The 27,951-nt window shown below is 39.7% G+C and overlaps 2 protein-coding genes and 1 long non-coding RNA gene across 7 annotated transcripts; 2 read left to right on the top strand and 1 right to left on the bottom strand.

Moving 5' to 3' along the window:
* Positions 1 to 102: 102 nt before the first annotated feature.
* LOC145431401 (uncharacterized) lies at positions 103 to 2,463 on the top strand. The gene is made up of 2 exons (XR_013911709.1): positions 103 to 176; positions 379 to 2,463. It is a non-coding gene; the product is annotated as an uncharacterized LOC145431401 (long non-coding RNA).
* On the bottom strand, positions 2,151 to 4,083 carry LOC113017582 (alpha-crystallin B chain-like). The gene is made up of 3 exons (XM_026160729.2): positions 3,753 to 4,083; positions 3,398 to 3,520; positions 2,151 to 3,322 (listed from the first exon to the last, which is right to left on the bottom strand). Exons 1-3 carry the CDS (start codon positions 3,930 to 3,932, stop codon positions 3,131 to 3,133), a joined length of 495 nt encoding a protein of 164 aa, XP_026016514.1. The 5' UTR covers positions 3,933 to 4,083; the 3' UTR covers positions 2,151 to 3,130.
* Positions 4,084 to 4,270: 187 nt separating this feature from the next.
* cfap54 (cilia and flagella associated 54) lies at positions 4,271 to 27,663 on the top strand. 5 transcript variants are annotated; one of them, XM_026181605.2, is made up of 57 exons: positions 4,271 to 5,493; positions 6,218 to 6,323; positions 6,623 to 6,772; positions 7,019 to 7,184; positions 7,356 to 7,414; positions 8,017 to 8,160; positions 8,474 to 8,587; positions 8,809 to 8,910; positions 9,245 to 9,437; positions 9,535 to 9,627; positions 9,727 to 9,839; positions 10,003 to 10,117; positions 10,705 to 10,790; positions 10,922 to 11,023; positions 11,163 to 11,310; positions 11,502 to 11,554; positions 11,695 to 11,823; positions 11,970 to 12,210; positions 12,439 to 12,572; positions 12,692 to 12,889; positions 13,007 to 13,099; positions 13,196 to 13,384; positions 13,472 to 13,590; positions 13,692 to 13,839; positions 13,937 to 14,092; positions 14,188 to 14,310; positions 14,737 to 14,859; positions 14,955 to 15,075; positions 15,850 to 15,939; positions 16,031 to 16,157; positions 16,280 to 16,382; positions 16,598 to 16,686; positions 16,779 to 16,976; positions 17,222 to 17,397; positions 17,486 to 17,634; positions 17,913 to 18,122; positions 18,273 to 18,472; positions 18,898 to 19,033; positions 19,673 to 19,802; positions 19,965 to 20,126; positions 20,217 to 20,426; positions 20,613 to 20,700; positions 20,874 to 21,044; positions 21,154 to 21,220; positions 21,710 to 21,895; positions 21,981 to 22,067; positions 22,155 to 22,274; positions 22,863 to 22,910; positions 23,218 to 23,359; positions 23,723 to 23,883; positions 24,223 to 24,377; positions 24,460 to 24,529; positions 24,702 to 24,861; positions 25,085 to 25,242; positions 25,882 to 26,028; positions 26,153 to 26,273; positions 26,883 to 27,663. In XM_026181605.2, exons 1-57 carry the CDS (start codon positions 5,348 to 5,350, stop codon positions 26,939 to 26,941), a joined length of 7,584 nt encoding a protein of 2,527 aa, XP_026037390.2. In that variant the 5' UTR covers positions 4,271 to 5,347; the 3' UTR covers positions 26,942 to 27,663. The 5 variants fall into 5 exon arrangements, with proteins under 5 accessions (XP_026037390.2, XP_026037391.2, XP_026037392.2 ...); XM_026181606.2 differs by having other exon boundaries at positions 11,499 to 11,554; positions 11,988 to 12,210; XM_026181607.2 differs by having other exon boundaries at positions 11,499 to 11,554; positions 20,016 to 20,126.
* The last annotated feature ends 288 nt before the right edge of the window (positions 27,664 to 27,951 follow it).

The raw sequence follows: 27,951 nt of genomic DNA, 5'->3' as shown, positions 1-27,951 counted from the left end.
AGCACATGGTGCACACTGTGGGAATTTACGACTGTGCGTGAATCCCCCCCTGATATTGGTATGATCCAAGCTCAGGCACTAAGCGACTGGGCGAGGGGGCGGGGCAGCTGCTGCCCGTCAGTGCGCTGTTGGAGAGACGGAGCCAGCCATACTAAGGAGAGCTTAAGTTTGACCAGGTACCAAAGCAAATCATTCGTACCGTACAAATAATGTAAATATGACGGTGCATCACGAAAGATTTATATCAAACTGATCACTTGACCAATATTACGTTACTTGCTCTTCAAGTGAATCAACAAATGGCGAAATGAAAAGCCGAACAAATGCTATTTTTTTTTAGAGATTCTTAGCTTACGTGTGTTTATTTCATATTTTCAGTTCTTACCCTCCCCGACTAAATCGGTTTCAGTTATGTACTGAAATATAAGAATGGACATTAGAGGGTTCTTTCAAAGAAAACCTCAGGTAAATGTTATTTTATATATTATGCTTTGTATGTTGTTCAGTATATTTGTATGCAAAACAAGAGGAATTTCAGTACACAGCAGGATATTCACATTTGTAACCAGATATTTACACTTTAGGGAGAAAACATAAAACATTTTTACTGCACAACATCAATTTAGAGTAAACTTTTGTTTTAGATAAATATTGAAATATCTTTTGAATTAGTTAAATGTCACAATAAAGAGAGACAGAGCTTTCTGTTTTTTATCACTTTCATCAAATTTAGGAGTACATGTACACTAAGTTTATTGTTAATTAATAAGAAAACTCCAGACGATTCCATTCTGAGCTGAAGAAGCTTCTGATAGGTTAGTAGAGTCCATGTGAGTAAACAGGTGGCACAGCTGTGGATGCATATAAGGCAAAACACAGAGCCTGTTTCTGTGACATGGGAAAATCAAGAGATGTCAACCAAAACACCAGGAAAAGAACTGTGGAGCTCCATAAGTGTGGCTCAATTTTGAATACAATTTGGTGCCATTTGCAATTAAGAAATACAGACGATTTCTCTCTTTACTCTTAAAGTTAACAAATATGTTTTTTATATTTATCAATCTAAAAAAATTAACATTTAGTCTGATTTGATGTTACAATTAAAAAGTGTTTGTGTTTTTATCTGAAGAGTTTGTAAATATCTGTATATTTGATGATTGTCAGCACAAAGAGGGAGAGAGGAACAGAGAGGGAGATGGAGAATGAGGACAGAACAGAGATGAACAAGAGCAGGTGAGACACACATGTTAGTCAAATGGTTGTTTACCAAAAGTATCACCGTATCATAGGTACTCATGTATCTCATACCTAGTGTTTCTTTTTAGGTTTGTTATTTTTCAAATTCTATATTTATTAAGTTATGAAGGCTTGTTTGCACAACAAGGCTAAATAATTATATAAACCTTTCTCAATCTAAATATTGTACTTTGGTAAAATTAAAAAATAAATGTAGTGCAGGTCTATGATGATTTTTAGTGCTACTATCATCTAGTTCTGATTCTGGCAGAAATCAAGACTATTAGATCAGGCAACATTTTTTCTTCTATCTTCCCTTCTTTTACTATTGTCCAATTTTGTCAAGCCCGTGTGAATTGTAATTGACAGGTGAAGGACCTAATATGGTTTTTTGCTGCTGTAATGGCCTGTATTTGTATAGCGCTTTACTAGTCCCTAAGGACCCCAAAGCGTGTTACACATCCAGTCATCCACCCATTCGCACACACATTCACACACTGATGATGGCAAGCTACATTGCAGCCACCCTGGGGCGCACTGACAGAGGCGAGGCTGCCGGACACTGGCGCCACCGGGCCCTCTGACCACCACCAGTAGGCAATGGGTGAAGTGTCTTGCCCTTTTCTTTGCTAGCTCCTTTGACTGTCTTGCCAAAGGACACAACGACCGAGACTGTCCGAGCTGTAGTTCATCTGCTTCTGATTCCTACTCTGAAACTTCAGCAGATCATCTGGACCATGACCATGAGTTCTTGCCATTTGATTGGCTGATCAATATTGATGTTAATGAGCTACTGAACACCTCATTAAGTGGTCAGTGAGTGTACGTTGTTATTCGAAATCCATTTGAGAACAGCAACACAATAGACAGAAGAAAACCTTGACAATGATTCAAAAACACACACAACCGACCTGTGAACTTGAATCTCCATATTTATTCTATTTGCTGTTGTCAGTGTTAATATTCCAAAAGGCTTAACAAAGATAATAGAGTTGTAATTCTTGCATCTACAAGTATAAATGCGCTCACGTACATTCACAATCATACTACCCTTAGCAGCTCAGAGGTCATGTTCCCCAGTGAAAAAGGGGCCCTGTCTGTTTCTCTCCTTTGTCCACAACTTTGCTTCTTGCTCATTCGCTCTCATTCTCTCAACACGCCTGGTCCCGAGGCCTTTGGTGGCTTTTTCTTCTTCTTCTGTTTATTTATTTAGTTTTTTTTTTTTTTACTAAAAACAAACGGGCTGTCTGTGCCTCCAGAAAACCTCCTCCTCACACATGCAGAAACCAATGTTCTTCCCACAGAATGAACACAGCACATTTGGCATCTTACTAATACCCGCTCACTCTGCTCTGTGTGCTGAAAATACATCTTTGGTTAGTGTGTTAGCACCTTTAGTGGATAGTACTGATTAGTATTAGTATTTCTCTGCAGAACCAGTAGATGCTGCAAGCTTCTCTGGGTTCAGTTACTAACTAGCACATTTGCCACTGAAATGAAAGGTTGCTAGAGACATTGTGTTTCTCTAAATGCCTGATGGTGGTTATGAATTTGTCTTTGGAAATACTGTTACATGTGCGACTGTATTTTGCGTAGAAGCCTAATCTGTTTGTTTATGATAGGGAAATGAACTCTTGGGAGCTCAATATCCTGGAGCTCACCATGATGTGTCTATAAAAGCTGTAATGTCAAAAACAGACTGTTACACGAGCTCTACAGTTTTGCTGAGACAACACAATAATAGTGAGTTAGGGGTTAGGAACTGTTTTATTAGACAGCAGTTTTAGACATCTAGAACTGTATGACTACTCTATATATATGTACGGCACTGCCAACATAACAGACAATATAAAGGGTTAATAGTAAAGCAGCATCTGGTGCGTCAGGCTCTGCTCTACATTTTCTGTTTCTGTGTTCCATCTTCACAGGAAATAGGAATATTGCGCTCCGGCCCAGGAGATGACCGAGGTGCTGTGATTGTCAGTACACCATCACACGACAGACTGGAGGTGACCTCGGCACATGTCACACCAGAAGGAAGCCTGTACTTCCTCAGAAACTCTCTTGACACATAGCCGTGGTCATCCTGAAACAGAATTAGTGAGTGCATCAGAACAGTGTGGCTAAATTTATTTTCTGGTGTTAAATTTGCTCCTCTGACCTGTCTGTCTTCATGTTTGCCGTGTACTGTGATGAAATCATCACTAACGCTGACAGACAGCTCATCAGGGGAGAAATGCTTCACATCCACATAAATGACATAGCGATCCTTTTCCAAGCGCATCTAAATACATACAGTAGAGCAGTGAGTCAGCCTGGGATAAAAACCCATACAAATCTTGTTTAATGAAGGACTGGCACCTGAAAATTACACAAACACTCATGATATCAGTGGAGGTTTTGACTCTGATGATCATTAATCCAAACCTCACAAACGAAAGGCCATAAAACACTGACATTTGTGCGTAACTCCCATGATGTAATAATCTTAATTACACAGGTGAACTGTACTCTACCTCACTGTGTCCATTGTCGGGCCAGTTGAACCAACGCATAAACAAAGGGCGCATCCAGGGGAAGGACCAGGAGAATGGCCACATCATTGGCCAGTCAGTGAGAGGTTCTGCCATGGAGAGGTCAGGAAATCGATGTGGGAACGCCCGGCGGTACCAGGGATACTGGATGGGGATATCCATGGTGAGATTCCAAGAGGGTTGTAATAAATGACGAGGCAGGCTGACTAGGTCTGATTTGGTTTGAGATGGGTGCTGCTGTGCTCTCCTGCACTGAATTTATAGGTCTTTCCCTCCCATCCAAGCCAGACTTTGCCTCTGTTCACCACCTCTGCACCTCCTCCCCTCCGTGACCTCCCATGCACACTTGCATATGGACTCTGCCAACAGCCTGATCTTTCTGGAACAATGATCTCAACTGTTTATCCCTCCATCACTCCCATTGTTTTATCTGTCTGACTGAGACTGGTTCTCTCCCTCGCCGTTACCCTCTATCTGTCCCTGTTCTCTCGGTCATGAGGTGACACTGGCTAGGAATACTGCTGACATCCTCCATGCTCATTCCCCAGGAAATGCTCCTGTCTGGTGTGTGTGTGCCTGTGTGTGTGTTTTTGTGAGGGTTTGTTTGAGGAATAGCTGCCAGAGCATTAGCCTGCTGTGCTCTGAGTGCCAGGAGCTTTAGGTTTGTGTGTGGAGTGGATGTGTGACTGAATGGGAACTGATGAGTTTGTAAGGGCCAGCATTAGATGACACTGTGCGTATCATTTTGCTATGAGCTCAGATGTAAAATATGAAGTCCTTTGCGTTGGTTGTGCCAATAAATTTCTTTCATCCTCCCAGTCATGTTAGTACTGAAGGCTATATGCATTAAATTATATCTGCAAGCATAGAGGTTCATCAGAGGCTTTTAAACCATCACACCATGAATTTTAGTTTTAGTGCTTTGCAGACCAAGCCCAGGCACTGTGCCTGAGCCAAAGACCAGTCCAATCAAAGCTGGAGTTTTTATCTATCATTAATATAAATGCCCAATATAAATGTTAGGTTTATGGACAGGTCGAAATGAATTCAAGTAAGAAAGCAATAAAGACACTCCAAGGTACTAAAGCATGAGCATGGCAGGTAGCAGTAAAAGCCCTGACTGTAGTGAATTAAAGGATTTGTATTTTACTGATTATAAATGAAAGCTTTGTAAGTGTAAGACATTATATGTTTAATCAGTCTTTGTTAAACTGTTACCTTTTTAAAACTGTCCAAAAGCTCAGCAGAAATATGTGCTGAACCTTTTTCTTTTCTTGCCCTTAAGGCCTTTCAGGAAGGCTCTCCAAAACGTGGTTAACGTTGTTTATCGCAAACTATAAGTTTTCCCTAAACACGGGAAACTAGTTTTCATTCTTAAACCCAACAAAAGAATAGAAAAGAAACAAAGAAAAAGACAGGAAATACGGTATCCACAAAGTCGGCCCTATTAGCGTCGCTTGTTACCATGGTGATGTGTCTTGTCCCGGTCTCTTAGACTGGAGCAGTTTTGTTGGTGTAGTTGGAAATAACCAACATAAATGTGCTAGCCGGTCAGAATCGTTTTTGTGGACGCAGAAATGGATTTACCAGCGTCGTATTATGGGGAACTTGATCAAAGAAACCCAGTACTTTCAGCTTTTAAGCGAGAGATTAACTCGTTTATAACGCTGATGAAACAAGTGGCTTCGTCGAACAACCAGGACAACAGCACTTATGCTAAAGGGTGAGATGCTAAAAAGCCAAGTCAGCGCTAGCTTATAAAGCTCATATTGACTGATTATAGGAAACTTTAGCTTATTAAATCAGGCTTATTTAAATAAATTTTTATAGCTAGTTGCGTGCAGTTTTTATTACCGTCATTGTTCCACTAAAATGTATTTAGCTAATAATAAATGATACACTGTGTAGCTTATAATTATTATGGTGTTTATGATTTGACCATAATATATGGAAATGTTTGATAAGGTCCAGTTACTAGTCTCAAACACTTGGCTTGTACTTAAGAAAAGTCTTGAGTGCACCATTTACATTTTTTGCTTTGCTATAACTGCATGTATCTGCTGTATAAAGCAGGATTGCAGTGGCCTTTAATAATAACTTCAATATCATACTGCAAGCTATACTTTTTAGGAGACGCTGACAGTTGCTGCTAGCCAGCATCATTTTTTTTAAAAAAACCCAGAACAACCGAGTCGTCAGCGTACATCACAGCATAATTAAAGGCTTTTTCCTATCATGCATCCACTGAATGTCCTTGTTTAACTTTTTAAAAAGATCATGTAGAAAATGAAAATAACAATGTTCAGTTTGTCAGTATCCCAAAAAACAGATTTGAACATATTTTATATTACATAGATCTTGAACCAGTTAGAGATCTCTTGGTGTTGATGTTTGCTTATTTATGTTATTTATTTTAAAGCTATGCTTTTCTGAATTCATTTTCAAAGGATTAAAATTCTGGTGGAGATATGGAAAAAGTTCAAACATCGACTGCCTTTGAAACTGTACCAGGAGCACATGTTGCAGATTGCAGATTTTCTCTTTGGAATAAAGGTATTTGACAAATCCCCCAAATTAGAATACCTACTAATATTTGGTTACCACAGACTTTTTCTTTGATTAAATATTAATTCAGTCTGTGAATTACACAGTTTTTTCAGTCACTATTGTCAGTCTTGGTTGCTGTGAATTCTTTGTTTTACTACTTGACTCATTGGTTTTGTTCTCAGTATTTGCAATCTTGGTTTTGCTGCAGTAAAACTATAAGAAGCCTTTGGATATGTTGTCTTCTGCGCATTAATTACATGTTAACACATTCACAGTGTTATTTTTCTTCCCTCTGCTTCTTCAAGCTGTACCAGCTGGCTCTAAGGCAGGGCTACAGTCTCCACCTGTCACAGTTCAGCTCAGTGAAAATAACTGACATCACAAATGTGGATCAGTTTATGGCCTGCTTCTTCCCCGAAGGGCTTGATACAGACCAAAATACCTTTGCCATGAAGGTAAGGTACACATCACTGTGTGACTGTGTGTGTCCTGTGTATCTCTGTTTAAAATGCTGTGTAATAACTGTTTCCAGGATTTGCTTTGTTGTTTTATGCTACAAAGAAAGTTTACTACATTGGCTGAGGTCATTGACATTTTGAGACATTTTTGTTAAAAATCTGCTATTATTCTGTATGTATCCATGTGTCTGTGCCTGTGTGTCTGTCCTCTATATGTGTGTGTTTGTGTCTGTGTGTGTACAGGTACGTGCCATGCAGGGCTGTGCCCTGTGTATATTTGAGCTGGAGAGACAGCACAGTTTCCTCAGCCAAAAGGGGCTCTGTAAACTGCTGCGTGTGCTGAACTTCATGAGGACCATGATGCAGGCATTTCAGCAACACGAGCACCTCTACTGGCAGATATATAATGGTATATTAGAAGAACTTGTATAATTCAGTGTGATATTTCTATCTAGGAGTAATCTTGGTAGAACAAATTGAGCTCTCAAAATTTGAAGATAAAAATGAAAATGAACTGTTCATAAACTGTTTATCTACTATTGTATTAAGTAGTAATGTATTTCTATCTCTTGTCATCCAGGTTCATTACACATTTACAATGTCTGCCGTTATTTGATGACTATGCAGTGCAGCGCGCAGGTACTGTTCACTCCTGCCACTTTTCACTTCTGCTACTCATTCCTAAAGCAGGGATGTCAAACATAAGGCTCACAGGCCAAAATCAGCCTGTCAAGGTCTCCGATCTGGCCCACTGGGTTACTTTAAAAAATGTGAAGAAAGGCATACATTTGGGGTTTTTAACTGTGATTTGTAAGTTTTACAACTTTTCCTAATGATAAAGACCTCATCTATTGCCATTCATACTACCGTACATCAAAGTAAGCAGTAGATAAGCAAACAAGTTCCAAGTTTTTTTTACTCAGTCAAAGTGGGCTGTATCTGGCCCACGATGTGAAATGAGTTTGACACCCCTGCCCTAAAGGAAAATAAAAACATGAAGGATGGTGAGAAAATCATGTGTGACAGAGACTGAATGTCTAACTGAATGTTGGAATATGGCTTTGGACTGATCGTGAGTGACAATATTTCAGTTTTAGTTGATTGAGCCTCTGCACATTGCAGAACACACAACTAAATCTGTGTAATATTGTTATATAATGAATGTAGTGTATAATAAAATTGTGTAGTTGTCTTTTTAATACTTTGTGATACTCACAGCCTCCGTTTGTCATCCTATTCAGGCACTGGAGTACCTCCTGTGGGCAAGCATCAGTTTGGAGTTGTCCATCCCTCTGATGACAGCTAAGTATCTGCCAGTGATCGTCACACTCTACTGTGCCGTCTGCCAGTGTTACTATGACAACCATGCTGAGGTGCAGGCGGAGGTGAAATACGTCAGCGTCAGACACCTACAAATACACGATTTGATCCATCACAGGCTGATCTAATCAGTAATAAATGCTCATTGTAACTTGGTGTTGATCTTTATGTAATTTCCTTAGCCTGCCTGCTGTTAATCAGCACAAGGCACTAAATTATTCCTCACACTTGACTGTACAAAAAGAAAGTCTTGCTGGTATGGTTAACCCATGAGTATATTTGCTAACTACATTTGTTTGTATAGTTTATTTTGAAATGCAACCATCATATTGTTGCAATAAAAGTTAATTGGATTTGTGTGTCCTCAAATGCTCTCAGGAATTTGCCCGGAGAGCCCTTGGAAAAATCAATGAATTAGCAAAACTCGGGGAGCACAGTGAAGTTCCTGCCACCAGAGAGACTCAGAGAGCTTACAAAGATGCCTCCATCAAGGCAAGAAACTTGTCCTTGAGATACATCAGCACACTATGTTGTTGTGATAAAATGCTGTTGTTTCTCAGTGTGTTAGATACAGCAATTTCCATACTTACATGCTCACAACTGAATATAGTCACTTCTGAAGAAGCTTACTTACCTTGTCAGTGTTTTACAGTATTGATGTGCTCTTCTTTGGTTAACATATGAAAGGTGATTGAGAGCGTTCTGTTTTTCAGCTTGGTGCCATGATTTTCAAGCGAGCAGCATTTGAGACCCGAAAGAGACCCAAAACCCTGTACAAGACCAAAATCAAAAGCACCCTGAAGGACATACCTAATGTAATGGGATCTGCTTTACTGCCATATCATCATATTTAATGTTAATTCTTACTTTTAAATGCAGTATAATTTAGGGGCTCTTGTTAGTTGTTTAACGCTGTATACTGTGTTATCACCTTTAAATCTTCTATCACTCTATGCATTGCCTTTGTTGGATTTCTTTAATAATAATAATAATAATTAAATAACCCCGTGCCATATAGTTTAATTGTTTGAACCCTAGATTTCTGTTTTAGTTCTGTTTGTTTTTTACAACCTGTTTGCTTCTAAGGAAATCTAATGTTGTGAGTCGGTGTTGTAACTAAAATCACATGCCTATGTGTGTGTACTGTAGGTGCCATGGCCTCGTACCCCAACAGAGCGCCTGCTAACAGGCTTGTTTGAGTGCAGTGCAGCACAGTTCCTGGGCATTTTGGAAGCACTCTGGGACAGCAACACGCGGCCACTTCAAATGAGAATGCCTGAAGATCCGGAGCTACAAGAGGTCTACCTGGAACTCCTGTCTGCTGGAATTAGTTTGTTATCTGGTTAGTGAAACAAGTACACAATAAAAAACATTTTGTGATTTCAGTAAGGTGAGGGATTCTGAGTGGGTAATGTACATGTATGGCCGTGTCTGTCAAGGTGTCACTGGTGAGCAGAGGTATGATGACCACCCGTGCCTGTCTCCTCTTGTACTGACACAGAATTCGATTCTGATAGATTTAGCCATTTCAGGTGAGTCATTTTGGTCCTTTATTACAATGAGCATGTGTGTTTGTTTTGTGCATTGCTTTAAAAGTCAGTATGAGATAAGGAGATGTGTTGTGTTGCTAGGAGAAAACAAAATACCCGTCATGTCTGCAGTGAGGTTCATCAAACTGCTGTTTCAGTACAAGCAGCAGGATGCATTTACTGAACTCAGCACAGAGATGCTGCAGGTTTTGACTGTAAGTAGCACACAAGCAAAAATGCTTTAATTCATATTAATGAGAAAAGTGGAATACATCAGGTTTCACATGCATTTCAAGATTGATGATTCGGTTTGGGGCTTCCACTGTTTGAATGATCATCAGGGAAGTTTTTATTTAATTTGGCTTTCTCTAATCACAGAGTTTGGATGGCCAATCATTCAGGAGGGGAAAGCAGGAGCTTGCTTTGCTTCACAGTTTCAACATTTTGCTGTCTACCCAGAGGAGCCCTCCTAAAGAAGACATCACAAGCAAAGGTAGCAATATTAAATCTGCCACATACAGACTTATTAAATTTTTCAGGCTCCAAACTTTTATTTTGAAAAATAAACCTTATTAATAAAGGATTCATTAAATAGCTTTCTGCCTCCCTGTCCTTGAATTTTGTGCTTTTAAGCTGCTACAGAGTTTATCAGTATTTTTACCGCATGTAATACATCCAGTTTTTATCAAAATTAGCCAGCAGATTAGTATATCTGGAATCTAATTTTTCAAATCAGCTAAAAATTCAGCATGCTAGCACAAAGTCTGAGTAATGTTCAATCAATATTGTGAGAATAGAGCTGGTAAAGGTTTAGATATTTCACTGAAAGCAAGTAGGTATTATGTAACTTCTGTCCAGGGATCACCACTTACCTAAATCAAATAGAGTACATATGAGAAATGTCAACTGCAAAACATGTCTGGATCTATTTTTTCGTGATGTTTTTAGGTCAAATAATGTACTAAACATTGATTAATTGTTAGTATGGTGGTCAGTGGTGAGCTTTGGTTCCTCAGATTATTCCAAACTAATCTCAGCAATCACAATATAAAGTGGTCATGTTCTTTTATGTTTCCACAGACCAACATAAGGCTTCACTTTCTATGAGTGATAAACTGATGGATCTGGTAGAAACCCTTCACAAGTCCGTCTGTGATTCTGCTCCTGTAAGTTTCTATGCCACGTACTGTTTGCAGGTGTTTGTGTTGAGGATAAAGGATTAGGGTTCAGGCTAAAGTTAGAATTCAGAGGAGGAGATTTATAAGCATTTAAGCTGTGTGTGTTTGTGTCTGTGTAGGAGGTGCAGCCAGATGCAGACCTGATTTTGGATATTGTGTTGTTCCTGTGGGGTAAGATGAAAGCGGTGATACAGAGAGATCCTCTGCAAAATCATTACAAGGTATGTGTTCAAAAAAACATTTCCTGCGGCTGCTTCCGACTTTATTGCTGTTAAATATAAAACTTTGCATAGTACATTCATGAATTTTCATTGTTCTGTTCATTTGTCTTTTTTGCTGTTTGTAAATCTATTTTTGCAGTGGTTGTGGTGTCTTTATGTGTTGTATGAGGTGGCCCTCACCTGTGACCTGGCAGCTGTTGACTGTATCATGATAGCAGAGATGAGCCACACACTGGGCATGCTGCTTGAGAATGCAGCTGAATATTTTCTTGAAACTTCAACGTCAGGTGCGAGGTTATTTTCTGCCACTTGCTCTGTTACGGTCTGCTGGAGATTTAAAGCTATTGTTGTTTGTACTGTATCTATTTGATCTTGCACCGTCACAAACACATACGTATGCATACGCATACGAACATGCACTACAGACACAAACCAAAGCTTTGAGAATATTTTTATTCTCATGTCTTATCTCCAGCAGTTTGCGAAAGAGACTGTGATGATGCAAAGCCAAACTCTTTCTCTATTCTTGAGGTATGTAAATAGACTGGTTGGGCATACCATCAAAATGTGAACAAATGACATCATACTGCATGGTGCTATTGGGCAGTGTCCTGTCTCTTGTTTACTGAAAGTATGAAGTGAACTTTTTATATGTGTGTTTGTGTTTGCAGAGTTCAAGCACAGAGCTGCTTCAGAAAGTGTGTGAGGTGGTAAAGAGGGGTCTCGAAGCTTTGGCAAAGGGTGCGGCTACGCTGGCCCCCCAGGACTGCTCAGCTTTCACTGACTTTGCGTTCATGCAGGTACACAGTCATCTTGTCCCACACGCATTTCTAGCATGTTGGTAAATATTCTTTCTCACATTTACTGAGTTTATTTACTAAATCTTGTATGGGCATGCAGTTTTTCGTTTTGTTTTTTTAAATTGCATGTGTTCTTCTTCTGATAGAAATTTTGTCCCCTCCAGTCATCGGCTTTTTCCACAACCTCTCCAAAATCATCAAAACACAGAAATGAAGACGATGAAGTAAATCTGAAAAAAGGAGAGGTGGAAACTCAAACAGAATCTGACTTTAATGGCTGTCGACAAACTGAAGCCACATGCACGTATCTTCTGATCAAAGATCTCCACCTAGAGTTGGACATTATCCTCCACAGGGCTTCCCTCAAGTTGCTGCAGCTAAATGCAGGTCAGAGTTGTTCTGGTGGTTTTACTCACCAGTGATTTTGGACAAGTAGTTTAAGCTCTGCACTGACTGAAATGGCAAAATATTGCTACTTCACACTTGCACATTTATAAACAGAAGTTAAAATCTGGCAACAGTAAATCATAGTTAGAGGGAATTAAATACATATGCTTACCGACAAGTTGTATGTCTGAATATAATATAAATTGTGAGTAAACTGTCTTTGTTTAGTTGTAGAGTCTGAACTGTTGGACCGGATCAAAAAAAACAAGGTGTCCAAAGCTCTGTTCCTGATCCAGAAAGCTTTGCTGGTGTACAACAACATGGAACAAAGTGACATCAGTGAAACCAAAAGTCTGCTGGAGGTTAAACAAGCAGAATACTTTCACGACATTTGGTTGATTATAGCCACATTTTGACTTAGTGGTGTTTAATATTAGTTTTAAGGACATGTGAAAATTATACTGCTGTGCGCTGTTGATAGGATGCTGCTACCCTCATAGAGAAAGCAGGTATGGAGGAGAGAAAAGTGTACATGTCCTCAACTCCTAATACTACATCTGAAGATAAAGGCAAAGTAATCAAGGAGGACGGACAGAGCCCTCCACCTCCTCCTGTCCTACTCTCACGCAACAACCACTCCATGACCTTTGCCCCAGCACCTCATAACTTAGAGGGACAAGTGAGATTTACATTTAATTAGGCCATCATTTTACTAATCTTAATAACCTAACAGTGAGCAAATAATCCACACATGTTCAACACTTTTTGAAATCTTTCCTCTTTTGTTTCCTTTGAGGTGTGCTGGTACCAGCTTTGCAGTCGGGTAGCTGAGGGCATAAACCGGAAAGTCCGGCTTGGAGACTGCAGCCTGCCAGGAACTGGAAATATGGTGCAGTTTATTTCTTCACAGAAGAAGAATATCAAGTGTAGTGAAACTCATTTTTGTCATTATCACTTACCTCTGTGTATATGATTTTGTTTCAAGGTACCTGCTGTATCTGGTGAGTGTGTGCTGAGGGTGGAGGGTCTGGAGCCCAATCAAAAGTATGTGTTTGCTGTTGCAGCATACAACAGTCAGGGAGAGCTACTGGGCAGCACTATAGGGGGGACAACATTACCACTGTTGGCATCCATGCCTGTACCACTGCTCTCTGCTTGGGCTCATTTGGCTAAGGTACAATTTCAAGTTACTCTACACCTGTACCAAGTAGACAGAGAAAGGTTTGGGCTATGTTTTTAGCCTTGTTGACTTTTTCCTCAGGTGGCTTTTCAGACAGAGCAGTATGCTATAGCAAAAAGAGCCTGCAGAGAACTTTGGAGCCACTGCACCTACCCTGACAGTGAGTCCAACAGCACAGAGGGTAGACTAGCCACCACAGGGTGAGGAGGGAAACACACACCACACAGTACCTGTCAAGGAATTTTCTTTTTTGTTTTGTATTTACTTACCTCCTACTCTGTCTTCATTTATCATGCTAAAGACTACGCAAAGAAATCCTGCAGTACTCCTCTCTTCACTTGTGTCAGCTGTTTCTCACGTCCATCTTCATAGAGACAGAGATCAACATTCAGCAGGGATCACTCTATTGGGACTCATTCAGTGACAATGGACCATTTATCTGGGAAAAAGTAAATACCTGAGTCTTGTTGAGCACTGTGCAGTGACACTAACTTATACACTTATTTTGCATTTTCTAAATGGAATGCTCTTCCTGTTTGTACGCAGGAAGCCAGACTGGAAGAATGCGAGCGAATGCTGGTGGCCATGGACTTGGCGATGTGTTTGAATGATGCGGCTGCTGCTTTGCAGGCTGCAGTTAGCTGCTACGGGCTCCTGGCACCTATAATGTTCCATCAGATTACTTGTGACTCTGTGGTGCAAGTATGCAACCACCACGTCCATAAAAGTATTAACAGTATAACATAGTAAGAACTATAAATGAATAATCATACCTCTGTTTGTGTTCTGGTGTTTAGGTACTAAAAAAATGCTTGATGGTTTTGGAGGAGAATTCAGGTCTTCTAAAACAAAAATGGACTGGAAACACCTCAGAATCTTTTATCCACATGATAGCCTGCATCACCTACTACCTGGCAAAGGTGTGTGTGTGTGTGTGTGTGTGTGTGTGTGTGTGTGTGTGTGTGTGTGTGTGTGTGTGTGTGTGTGTGTGTGTGTGTGTGTGCACATAGTGTTCATGTTAATGTGCGTACAAATAGATAACCTTTTCTAATTGTATGCACAAGTTTTAAAGTGTTATACATAAAAGTTTTGATTACTTCTTGCACTCATTGTTTGCATGTATATATTTGCACTGCATATTGGTTGACAGCGCTCCGTTGGATTTACCACTACATAAAATCTTTTTGTATAGTTTGAGACCATGCTACAATGCCAATCCATTTGTGTATTTATTATTTTGTGTTGACTTTTACTTACATTTACAGTGACTCACATGGAATTTAAAATAAGAATAAAATCAAAACTTTGTGCAAACTAACTGGGAACTCTTCTGTTCTTCCTGACAGACGTTGCGTGTGCTCAGGAAACACGAGATGGCCAAAGCACTGATGGACTGTGGCTGCAGGCTACTTCAGGATGTCTATCATGCCCAGCTGCAGATTAGGAGACTCACCAATCAATCTGAGGGTGTAAGAGCTGTTTTCTGGATGCTGTTGTGATATATTATGTATATACTTAAGTAAAGTACGACTTCTAGCATTTTTGTGCATTTCCATGTGTATAGCGTAAAACGGCAGATCAAGCCACAGTCAAGAGTGAGATGAAAATAAGTCGTCAGCTGAAGGCACTGGAAAGAAAGAACAAGAAAATAACAGTTTCAAAAGGAACACACACCCCAGAGCCTGGTAATAAACACATGTACTCACACTGGTCCTGTTAGTGGTGTGCAAAAGTCTCAAACCATTCCTTATTTCTTTGTATTTTGGTACGTAAATGGGAAATTGGTGCAGTAATTTAGTGAAATGTGGAAACATACACTGAAATATAGTAAATAATGAACATCTTTATTCTTCAACACAGCCTAAACTCTCTTGGGGAGGCTTTCTTGTGATTTGTAAGTAGTCAGGAATTCAGGAATCGTTCTCCGAGCTTCTTGAAGGACATTCAAAGCTCTTCTCTGGATGTTATCTGCCTTTTGTTCTGTTCCCTGTCAACATGACCCTACACTGATTCAGTAATGTTGAGGAAAAGCCAATCCATTAGTGATATTGTGTTTTTCTATTCAGCCCTTACTGCATTGACGATGTGTTTGGGATCGTTGCTATCCTGAAAAATGATGCTTTCCAGATGATAAGCATCTGGAAAAGATACAATTTAAAATTATTTGCCAAGTTGTATGTGGCTTAATAAAAGCATTTTCTGAAAATGGTCATGTACAAGCACTAGACTGAAAATGAGTGACAAAATAGCCAATGTCCAAAACCCTTCAGAAAGCCTCGGATGTTGTTCAACAACACTTAAAAAATTACAAGGTTGACTCTTTGAAACAAATCAGGAAGAAATGAGGGATGGCACAAGATTTTTGCACAGTAATGCTTATAGAAGAAAGTTTGCATTTTTGTTATAAATCCTGTAATTTTTGGACTGATTTCTATGTATTTTTTCATATATTTTTCCAGAGACTTCTCAGACACTAACCGTCTCAGAAGATCCAAACTTATTGTACGAGCTGATCTCCAGTGGCACATTAAAGGATGCCTACATGCACGGTAAGCTGTATAGTCTTTCATATTTTTTTTATGACGTAATTATTAGTATTGCTAATTCGTAGGTTTGTTCGTGTGTGTGTGTCCTTGATAGTAATGAAACTCCGACGCAAGGTGTATTTTACTGAGTTTGCTGCACTGCTACTCCAAAGAACCATGAAAGAAGGCCACATAGACCTTGTGTTGGAATGGGGGCAGAGCATGTTTCAGTTTCTTTCCAGGTGTGCTTTTAATATAAAGCTCTTCAATATATTTTTAAAAGCTAAAGACACCTAAAGATATCAGAAAGATATGAATGTCAGTTTCATTAAGTAAAGTTCGTGAATAGTTTTCTCTTTGGCAGCCGTGACGAGGCGATGGTACTGTCCACTAAATGTTTGGAGGGGCACGGTCAGATTAGAAAAAGAAGTGGAAACCAGAATGCAAAAGGAAGCGAAACCTCCCAGGTGATGATACAACATGTGCACACATGCATGTAGTTAATAAGGGCAGGAAATATCTGAGTTACACTGACAAAAATGTACATTACATCTCTGAATCTTTGGCTCACCAGGCTCAGTTTTAGTGCCAAAATTATGCTGCGACTTGAGAGAAAACTTTGTTTTTACTTTGTTGCTGCAATATCAACTAAAAACAATAACATGTGCTGCCCTTTAAACAGCACAAGAACGCTTCTTCACATGATGATACAAGAAAGCAAGCAAAGCATAAACTGGCACAGAATATGCTTTTGAAAATGAGGACTCACAGGTAGAGTATCTGTGTTTTTGTTTTTCTGTTTTCAGGAGGTTTCTTGATCATTTCTGTAAGTCCATATATAATAAGTGTGTTCATGTTTGTAGGGAAGTGCTGGCTATGGAGAACTTGCTTGCTATGATTTCATCTGTGATGCAGCGCCAAAAGAAGAGGCTACAGCTGAGGCACACTTGCGCTGTGGAGAGGGTGTGGAGATCACACCTGAACTACTACATGGCTCAGGCCCATTTAGCAGTGTTTTACCAGCATCTGCCCCAACAACACAGAGGAGACCTGGAGCAGAGGTTCACACACAGAGATGCCAGATATTATTCTTTACTTTTTCATTTTTTTTCTCTTTGTAATAAAAGACTCACACTGAATACAAACACTAAGAAACAACATTTTTCTGATTGATGCTAAGCAGCTTTGCCTTGTTTTTGGGTGGCAATGTATTTACTTTTATGTGTATTATCTGAGCTGAGATACTGTAGTACTTCACATGGTTGACTAATTATAAAATGTCCTGCACTGTTTGTTCTTTTAACAGATACAGCCAGTTTCACCCTTTGTGTTTTTCTCTGGCTTACTCTGGTGTCCTGGTATGGAGGAACAACTCGCAGCAACATGAGTTGGAGTCTTCAAATGAAGCTGTTTTACATGAAGACTCATCTGATCACATGGACTATGTGATGACAGCTCACAAAGATAGAGGAAGAAAGGATGGTAAGAAGAAAAAGGCACACGGAAAATAAAGTGAAGAGAAAAGCTAGCATCTGGTCTGTCTGTCAACATTTGTCTTAATCTGTTGTAGCAGTTGATGGCTCTGTCGCAGAGGACAGATGTAAGGAGGGAGAGGGCTCTCCTCATTCTGTGGAACAGCAGATGGAGGCACAGAGGTGCACTGGTGCCACACTGCTGGAGTCAATTAACAAAGTTGCTGTGCATCTCCGGAGAGCGATGGTACCATTGATACATATGTGGATGTAAACTTATATATGACTTTACAGTGACTTTACATCTGCATCCAACTCTAACCCCAGCATCCTCCTGTGTTACACCAACCCTCTGCATGTCCTCCTTCACTACATACGTGAATATTCTCTGTGGTCTTCCTCTTTTCCTCCTTCTTCAACAGCCTTTGTCCAGTATATCCACTCCCCCTCCTCTGCACAACTTACAGTCCAACCTGAGCTGTCCCTCTGATGTACTCATATCTAATACTGTTCATTATTTTCCAGGTGTTGGCTCATCGTGGCAACCACTGGACCACTCTGCAGTGTGTGTGTCAGACACTGTGGGACCAAAGCTGCAGAATCACTGTCCTTGTACAGAGAGCTGCTCAGCTTGAAACTCCATGTACGATTACAGCAGAACAGCTGCACAGTATTCTCACCCCACTGCTGGTGCTGGCCACTGACTTTATCATGGACATGCTGCAAAAACTAGGGGTGAGCTTCACATATTGCTATTTGTACTAATAGCTGCTTTCTAAAAACTTGCACATAGTTTTATTCCTAGGAAAGTATAAAGACAAAACCACAGCTTACATGTCACTATGTGTACTTTTACATTTTCATCTGCATTTCTGCCCCTGCTAGCTCTGGAGTTTGTATGGCAGTGACTTGACTGAAGATGAGCTAGAGTCCAGTCTCCACTTCTCAGTCCCACTTGATGACAGCACCCAGGTGGATCTGCGTTGGGTCCGCACGTTGGTGTTGCACACTCTTGAGCGGCTCCATGACAGTGGCAAGTGGGAAAGCCTGGCCCACTTTGCTTTACTTTTCAACTCATACACACGGTGAATAAGACGTACTACAAATCTTCTTCTTCTTTTGGCTGCTTCTGTTAGTGGCTGCAACAGTGGATTATCTGCCTCCATCTAAACCTATCCCATGGATCCTAATCTATCACATCAACCCTCTGCATGTCCTCCTCTCAGGTCTTATATAAGACTTATTACAAATAGAAACATTTGTTAGGGAGAAGTAAATCAAATGCTCTTTGAGATCTTGGCATCGCAGGAGATTTGAGTGGGGTTGTTGTACTTTGCATGAAACATAAATTCACCATAAGAAACCAGGAAAACTCAAAATCATGTAATATAGAGAAACTTGATGAATACTGTGTTTTTTCACTTGTTAATGACCAAGACATTTAGTTCCTCACAATCTGTGTTCCTGACAATGTTTTGTGTGTTTGTTTCCATCTATGTAATGATACTAGGGATCGGTATACTGTTATCGTAACTCCTCTGCTTGTCCACGCCCAGAGGATGTTACTTGAAAGAATAAACTCTTTTGGAGGCCCTTCAGTCCCACAGCCACACCATGTCAACACACAGAAGGCCACTGGAAAAGAGGTAGCACAGACCCATACACAGAAACGCACACACAAAGCATAGCAAAAAAAAAAGTGCTCGTGTGCATGGGTGAATGAGGCAAGTCGTGTAAAGCGCTTTGAGTTCTCAGATAAAGTGGAAAAGTGCTGGTCTATTTACCATTTACACTCCCATTTATTGTAACTGTGGCTCACGTAGCTACCACCTGAGATACCACCTTTAAATCAACCTCAGACTCCTCCTGTCCATGTGTCAAGGTATTCTTGGAGAAACCAAAGTTGCCCCTGATGCATTTATCAGAGTGTGAGTGTGTGTGAATATTAGAAATAAATGCTTAGGTATAGCTAAAAGCACCTTATGAATGTGTGTGAATGAGATTTTAGTGGGACGCTCTTTGAGTAGAAAGGGGCTATAGTACCGGTCATAATGTGTTGGTTAAAATCAAAGTGTAAGAAGTAAAACTAAGGCAGTACAAATGGTTTTATACAGAAATATTGTGGAATATTTGAAAAACTTAAATTATTTCAGTTAAATATCTCATAACTCACAGCACCACGGAATCTATGTTTGTTCTAGTTGCAGTCCTTAATTAATCTCTTGTGTCTACAATCTTGCATTGTCTGTATTGTGCAGTAAATGAGTGTATACTATGCTTTTCAGGTGACCAATAAAAGTTATGCAGGCTGCCAGCTTCTCAGTGGTCGGATCCATCACGCCGCACAGAAACGGCACCTTCACAAAAAAGCAGCACTGACAAACTCGATTCCTCGAGAAGCGGTTGATCTTACAGGTTTACACAGCCAAACAGCTCATCTAAAATAATGTTAACACTGGTTTGTGTACAGTAAATAGTAATGACTAAATACCAGAGTAAGAACTAAATGTTAGACAATAACTTATCAATTGCAGCAGCGCAGGTGTCATATTTTCATGTACATGCTGTATATTTAAGGTGCAGAGATACAGCACTCCATGTCCCTTGTTTGTGTCCCACTGGATGTAGAGGACACGCTGAGCTGTTATCATCAAGCTCTTGAGAAAAAAACATATTGTCTTCAGATGTTCCAGCACAGTCGCTCACTGCTTGTGCTGCTTCTGGCAAACACACAACCCTGTAAGTTCTTCACTGTTTGAATAACACATACACATGTCGCACACAGTATTTTAAATTAATACTTTTTGCACTGCTTGTGTCCCTCGTGAGATTTTATGATACCGACGCAGCATTGTCGGAGCCGAGGTCTCAGCCATTCAGCGAGCTTTGTGAATTTCAGTCCCGTTGTTATGCCCACTCCAAACATCCAACCATGTGACCTGACAGAGGAGGACTACAGTACTCCAGATGCTATCTATGGCTTGCCTATCAGCCGTGACCACTTGCAGACTATCATTTCTGCATACTCCACTTCTATAAGTACGAGAACAAAAAATGTTTAGAAACTGTCGAGACTTTTATTGCACATTTTACATAAATAAGGCAAATATCAACAAATGCAGACTAAGTGACCTTACAGCAATATAGGATGAAGACATATGAGCACATATTTCAGTGGGTCAGATGGTTTACTGTCCTTATAATTATCATTCACCTTTTCCTCAGAATACCTGAAGGCTAACAGCCGTGACTCCCTCAGAGTTCTGGCTCTGCATGAACTGGGAAACCTGCAGTTCTACAGTGGAAACACACGGTTAGCAAACTGTTGTACACGAGTGTGTTGGAACAAGTCTTCAGCCTTGTATTTAAATGCATTTACTTGTATTTAAATGCATTTTCAACCTTTTATCAAAAGCAAAACTCAGATTGGCATAATTTATGATTTATTATGGTAAGAATTTTATTCCTGGTGTTTTTTATTTCCAGAGCTGCTCACTCATGCTGGAGTAAAGCCGTAGATTGTGCCTTGAAGAGCTCAGGTGTTTTGGAGAAATGGGATGGCGCGTCGCTTGGGAATGGCTCCCTGCAAGAAATTCTAAGGCAGGCTGGAATGTGGGGATGTCTGCAGGCGGCTGTGGTCACCGCTAAGATAGCACAGTAGGTTTCACTGAGGTTTATCATTGACTTGATGTGTTTTTTCATGGGTTTTCCAAGCATACACCTTTAGGTTTCGCCAACTCCTGCTGCATGTTTTTTGGTTCTGCAGGTTTATCTTAACTTCTGATATCAACCAGCGGACAAAGTACTGTCTCCTGTCTGCTTACCTGTTTAAGGTAAAACACATGGTTTGAGCAGATATACTGTTGCGTGTTTTAATGTGTAGGTATGCATGCGTATGCATTCATTCCTACATGCCAAGGGCAAAGCATGTAATAGACACCCAGTTCTCTTTGTCTCTCCAAAGGGTGAAATGGACACGCATGCATAAGCTGCATTACCAACAGGGGGAGATAATACATTTAGGCCAAGACATCAGTAGTGAGCAAAAATTGTATAAAGTGCATTCTAGAGCCTTTAATCGCCAGAAACGATTAAGCTAGGTGCCTAATATGTATTTACATGTAAATATGTTAATAATGTCTATGTAAATGATTTCCCCTGATTGTTTTAATGTTGTCTTGAAATAAAATATCTCCCTCTGCTGTTATTACAACTTACTGCAACTTCTGCACATGTGTCCACTTCATGCTTTGGAGAGGCAAAGCATGAAGTGGACACAGTGGACTGGAGTGTCTATTACACATTTTTGCTTCCTTCTTTAGAGTTTGCTGTGTTGCTCCATGGCTCAACCCCAGGCAGACCTCCAGTACGCCTCCTACAGCATCGGAGATGAGTTGCTCCCTGGAGTTGACCTTTTCTCCGAACCCCACAGGCTTCATCTCGGCACAACTGTGTCAAGCCTGAACTTCATTTGCCACTGGCTTTTAACCACTGGCTACTGCATCATGGTACACATACAAAAACACTGCCCGCTATTCATCAGTGCTTATGATAAATAACTGGCTTTGTGTTAAGTTGTGTTTGTAATTTCAGCTGCTTCCTACACTAGCCCTCTATCTACATTTTGTTGGGACTGTGTGCAGAGACGTACAGCACACTGTCAAAGGCAAAATATTGAAGGTCAGAATTTGTTGTTTCTCCTGTGTTTGTATTCAAGTGTTTTGCTTTCATGATGGATTTTCTAATCTGCCTGCGTGTTTTCTGCAGATACGTGCCCTTACTGAACTGTGTCTGTTCGCTGAAGCTGTGAAGGACGCAGTTCAGCTCACACGTGGAACAGGTGTCCTTCTGCCTCATGGACAATACATTTCCAGTGCCTGTGTCCAAGTAAGAGCATTTTGTTTTTAGAAGCTGAAAGAGAATTTTCAGTGTCTTTCCACATTTTCATTTTTTTCATTTTCAGTACACTCGTGTCCTTTGTTGTCCTGGTACTGGGAAAGGTTTTGTTAATGCATTGAACTTATGGAATCATCCATATGGAATTCTTAATATAGTAATAGTAATGATTACATTGTTTTTTTTGTGTATATGGAATATTTCACTGTTGTTGAGATTATTTCAGTTACACTTCTGGCCTTGTGCAGTTTTGGCCTTCTCCTTGAAATGTCATGTGCAGTACCCTCTCAGGAAGCCCGTCATATCTGTTTTAAACTGTGAGCTGGTCTGTCTTGTGAGCACTGCAAACTTCTGGTTATCACGTGGTAAAAAACTGATTTGAAACACTGCAACATGCTGTTTTTCTCATAGCACAGTGATTAGCACTGTTGCCTCACAGCAAAAATGTCCTGAGTTTGACTCCACCACCAGGTCGCAGCCTTTCTGTGTAGAGTTTGCATGCTCTCCCCACAACCCTGATAAGAGAACTGATGGATATATGTCATAATTTCACATATGTTTTTGCTTTCTTTTGTGCAGCCTACAAAAACATTCTGTAGCAACGAGTCTCTTCTGGACAATGCAGAGGTATTCTCCACATTACTGTAAAGTCACACTTCAGAGTTTAAGTCTCTTAGTCATACTGAATTGGGTCAACTCCCTTGCCCATTCCTGTCATTTTGGCCTTCCAGGCAAATTTGAAAATACAAGTTAACCAGATATATGCACATGAAGTCACAAACATATATACACAAGTACTGTACTAACCTCTTTTTTGTCTTTGTGCTGTTCTTTTAGCTGCATACAACTTCTTTTAAATAGATGCTCTCTAAAGTGATCTACTTCATTGGATTCTTATGAATGTAATCTGTGTGTTTGCGGTGCTTGTGTTAAGGCTTTGGAGGAACTTGTGAACTGTGACTTTACTCCAGAAGTCTGCACCCTGTATGGACCAGCACTGTGCCTCAGATTTAACCTTGCTCGTGTTCAACTAGTTCTGGCACTTACTAATGCTATCGCAGGCTATCCTGTGCCAGGTCTGTAATAAGAATAATTCTTTCTTTTGTTTTGTTTCTGTTTGAGGTGATTTAAACAAGAAGATTAGAGGTAAAATTGACTCTAAACTCACATTTAATATATGCGTTCACATGAAAAAATTACATTATTGTATACATAGTGCTGACTGTTAGCAAAAAAATTGCAATCTAAAAAGATGATTTGTCCATTTTTTATGGGAGTAATAAATTTGCATACACTCACATTAAAATATACTGTTCTGTATTTGTGCCCTAAATGTTCAAGTTCTCTTTAAAAGCAACTTCAGTGATAGAACAAGCTGAGGATGAGGCAGTTTTGATGCTTTACAATTGTGAAATTTCAAAAGTGTGGATGTTTTGCAGATTCTGTGGAGGGAGAAGTTTGTATCAGCGTAACAAGTTGTTCGGTGGACCCAAAAGATGATGAGCAGGACAGTCCAGACACTGATGACTGCTGTCCAAAGACAGGAGAGCAGAAAGTTCTCAATCTTGATGCTAAGAATCTAACCCCAGAAAGGATAAAGGTAAGACTCTTGGGAATTTAAGTTTTCTGTATTTCACACAGTAAATAAAGGACTCAAGGTTGATCTGCAGAATGTGAACGATGCCAAAACACACAATAATTCCACATATTTTTTCCTGAATTCCTCTCCTGCTTTTGTAGTCCTTTAGGTAACATTTACGCGGACTTTTTGATAAGACTTTCTAAAACCTCACTGAAATGTATGAAAACAATATGACCGAATTATGTCAGGCTTAGTAAAATAATTATCCATTCACAAGTACAGGGTAGGATGAGGTGAGGCACACCCTTAAGAAATATGAAGTCAATTCTCTGCCATTTGTCATCTCTTCTGTTACAGTTCCTTTTGCTGGAACGTGCCTCCTCGTGGTTAAACACCATTTCAGAGCAGCTTGAATCTCATTCCTTGTGCAAAATGGAAACCCTGGAACTGACGATAGAATCCAATCTTCTAAAGGGCAACCTCTACATGCAACAAGGACATACGGCACTTTGGTACGATGACTTTATGCATGTCTACTGTGTACATGTGTATATCTTACCTATCCTAACCATTTTTATGTCCCCCCCCCTTCAGCTTTGACACGGCAGTTTCATCTTTGAAGCTGCTCCAAACATCACCTGTGACTGTGAGAGGATCCTGGGCTGTAAGTGATTGGGCAAAATATTTATATAAAGCATTAACAGAATCGAGTAGGTTGATCCTTGAATGCTTGGTTACAGCAACTGTTACATTACAACCAGAATTGAATTTTAATTCTTTAAGTAATCATAATAAGACAGCAGAAATGATTTGTTGTATACATGATCTTTCTTAAGGATGATAAAGATTTTGGTGAGTCAGATGCCCAGAATGGAGACTGTCCCGGAGTAGTTGAGGCCAGTGAGAGGATTGGAGTTCATCTGTGGTTACATTGCCGCTTGGCTCTGGTCAACAGCTTGGTTGCCCACAACCTTCGCACCATTGAGCTTTTACCAGGTCTGGTCATGTGTTTGCTGTCTTTTTTTTTTCAAAGTGGTGGATTGTACCACAACTTACTACAAACATTATTACTATTACAGTCACTAAAAAAAGATCACAAACTCTTTCTCTTTCTCATTTTTCACATTATAATTTTATTATAATTATTAATATTCCTAATATTTTTATTATTATTATACTTTTTGTTAATTTACGATGTATGTGGCACCATCTTTTCAAGGTAAGAACATTAATGAGGAAGCAGCCCGGGTGTTACAGGAGGGTCTTGATGAGTGTGCACTGTGGGGAGACCTTGACATTCAAGCCCTGCTGTTGGTCGAAGGTGCCAGACTGGAAGCCCGGAGAGGCAAGACTGACAACAGCATGACAATGCTGCAGGTACCATTGCACACAAAGACAAACACATTTTTTTCATTCTTTTTTGCAACAAAAGTAACGTGTTGAAAAAAGCATTAACAGAGCAGGAGACCAGAGCATGTGGTGTACATGTCTGATGGGTTGAATTCCAAGGCCATGCAGTCCTTGATTTAACCTAGATTTATACATGATCTTTGAATAATTCGGATCAGTCTATACGTGATCCAAGTTTGAAGAACTCCCTCAAGACGTTCCAGAGATTCTTGTGTTCACCAGAATGGGACAGAGGTCAGTTAGAGACCCCATTCTCTGGTCTGCTGAGACAGTGGCTGTTAGTCACTGTTTATAAATGCAGGTAAATATAAAAAAGCTAAGAAAAAAAGCTAAATGAGATTAGATTTAGGTAAATGCAGTCACTCTTTTGTTCTCAAACTAGAAATAGAACGTGGACACTCTTGAGTTGGTGGCTCACATGATCAAAAATCTTGTTGTTTTTTTGACTTCATTAAAACGAATGAAGTGTGCACATTAGAAAGTGTGATTTTTGACGTCATGGATTGAGCCTGTATTTGTGATATAATTATCAGCATGGCTACACTGAACGTGCAGTGAATTAAAGTAATCACAGTCTCGGCGTTCGCCGTTTGTCCCTGTGTGTAGAAAGCAGTGAGCCTGCTATCAGGACGGACACGCTTGCCACAGAAGTCTGTCATTACGCTGGCTCAGGCCACTTTGCTGCTCAGTGACTTAAGAGGGGCACAGAGTATCACACCTCTACAGCTGATGCAGAAACTGCTGAAAAAGCAGGCAAGTGAAGACACAAACACTAACACACACATATGTGTACATCATATTATCGCTGTATATTCTGAAAGCAGACAAGCATAACATCATAACATTAACATTGATCTTTTTCCCCCTCTTCTTTCAGCTGTGTGATTTTGGTGAAAGTGTGGAATTAGTTGATGGAAAAATGCGTCTCTTTCCTCCCGGACCAAGAAACATCTACCTCCCATACTTCAACATACTAAACCAGACCAGTTTGCAAATTGGTAAATGAGGAACATTCTGTTTATCATGCACCACAAAGTACAACTTGGTCTTATGAATGTCATGAGTTTTAAAAGTATATATTTACAGACCAGGCGACTGATAGGCAGACGGCAGCCCTGGTATTTAGAGCTATGCTGCAACAAACAAAAAAATAAAAATAAAAAGTTCATAGTTTGAAATTTAAAATTCAATATCTCTGAAAATGGATTTCATGCAGAAGGTGTGGATCGTGAACCCCCACCTAGGATTTTACACTATACTCACTGAGGACATAGATGATGTTCTGTTTCCAAAATCTTCACCATTAATTGATCTGGTCACTGTTTTTTAAATCAGGGATTTATTATTCAGACTTTGAGTATTTTACAAACATATTCCGTTGTTTAATGGCTTTACTGGAAGCCCCAGGTGATCTTTTTAAATTACTATTACTAAGATATTTAATTTGCTGTCATTAGAAGGTTAGGAAGATCACTACTAATATTTAGTTAGTATCACTACCAACTAATAGTAATATTAAAAGTTTAAATTACTACATTTTGGGTAATTTTTCTGTGAATAAATGTCTAGAAATGTCATTATTCTATCTTCTGCATCGCTTTCTGCAGGCAACATCCTGGGTCAAAGTAAAATGGAGACACAGGTTTCTGCAAGCCAGTCATCATAGTCCACTTCAAGGCAGACTTTGCACCACTCTATCCAGAATGAGAGCGACTCGAGCAATTTCATCTCCAGGCAATCCAACCATCTCCAGTCCTAAATTACTTAAATGCATCTTTTGTGCATATTTAACGATAGAGATGGATGCTGAAGGCTTTTATTTTCCTGGAGACCAAGAGTCTTGTGGACAAGTTTGTATAGCAACACATTATTTTATCAACTTAGTACATAAGAGCCAAAATACTGTATAGTTTCGCATTTCTGGATATTTTAAGTCACTTTTAGTTAAGGTCTAGAATAAAATGAAATGGTATGCATTAATTTAGCGCCTTTTAATCTAAGGTACTGAAAGTTCTACAAAGCAAATGAAACGCAAATGTTCATTTATCAAGTCACACACACCAAAAAGATCAGCCATGGGTTTGGTGTCTTGTCCGAGGACACTACTATGCGTGAAATTGCACAGGCTTGAACCACCAACCCTGCAAGCTACCCCACAGCTACACGGTGCTACCAGAACTCTGTGTAGTTTTTGTTGTTCTTCTTGTATGTTTATCTGCATCAGTAAATGGGTCAAATAAAAAAAACACAAAAGAAAAGAGTAGTTTCAAACTGACGTATGAAATATGGGAGCCAGACATCTCTGAAAAGATGGACACAGATGTTAAGTGACGACTATTTGGTATGGCAATGCAATGATACAGATAAGTAAAAGTATTCATATTTTGATCAAGTGTGGGTAACAAGTGCTTTCTGTCAGAAAAGGAATCCTTAATCTCTGAATTGACTTTTCTTTTTTGTTTCACAACAGGGTTGCACCTTCACCTGGATATTCTTCTGCTATAATTACACACTCTTTCTATCTTTCATTTCATTTCAGCACACAAATAACATCAATATAAACAAAGCATCAGGAGTATCAAAAATAGGTGTCACCAAACATTAATTCTGCCTTTTAAATAATTGTAACTAAAAGTTAGGAAGATTTTCATTTTTGTTTTCCTGTGAACATTTGTA

The sequence above is a fragment of the Astatotilapia calliptera genome, chromosome 10 (assembly GCF_964374335.1).
Source record: "Astatotilapia calliptera chromosome 10, fAstCal68.1, whole genome shotgun sequence".
NCBI classification, from domain to species: domain Eukaryota; kingdom Metazoa; phylum Chordata; class Actinopteri; order Cichliformes; family Cichlidae; genus Astatotilapia; species Astatotilapia calliptera.
The sequence above is the reverse complement of the archived record's forward strand: the minus strand, read 5'-3'. Positions and strand labels throughout refer to the sequence as shown.

Bases quoted from the DNA above. Each gene is read 5' to 3' on its own strand.
- LOC113017582 (XM_026160729.2), bottom strand. From the start codon at position 3,932: ATGGATATCCCCATCCAGTATCCCTGGTACCGCCGGGCGTTCCCACAT. The intron at 3,521-3,752 runs GTAGAGTACAGT...GTATGTATTTAG, and splicing joins CCGACAATGGACACAGTGAG to ATGCGCTTGGAAAAGGATCG. The intron at 3,323-3,397 runs GTCAGAGGAGCA...ATTCTGTTTCAG, and splicing joins GCAAACATGAAGACAGACAG to GATGACCACGGCTATGTGTC.
- cfap54 (XM_026181604.2), top strand. From the start codon at position 5,348: ATGGATTTACCAGCGTCGTATTATGGGGAACTTGATCAAAGAAACCCA. The intron at 12,211-12,438 runs GTCAGAGTTGTT...GTCTTTGTTTAG, and splicing joins GTTGCTGCAGCTAAATGCAG to TTGTAGAGTCTGAACTGTTG. The intron at 16,687-16,778 runs GTAGAGTATCTG...TCATGTTTGTAG, and splicing joins TTGAAAATGAGGACTCACAG to GGAAGTGCTGGCTATGGAGA.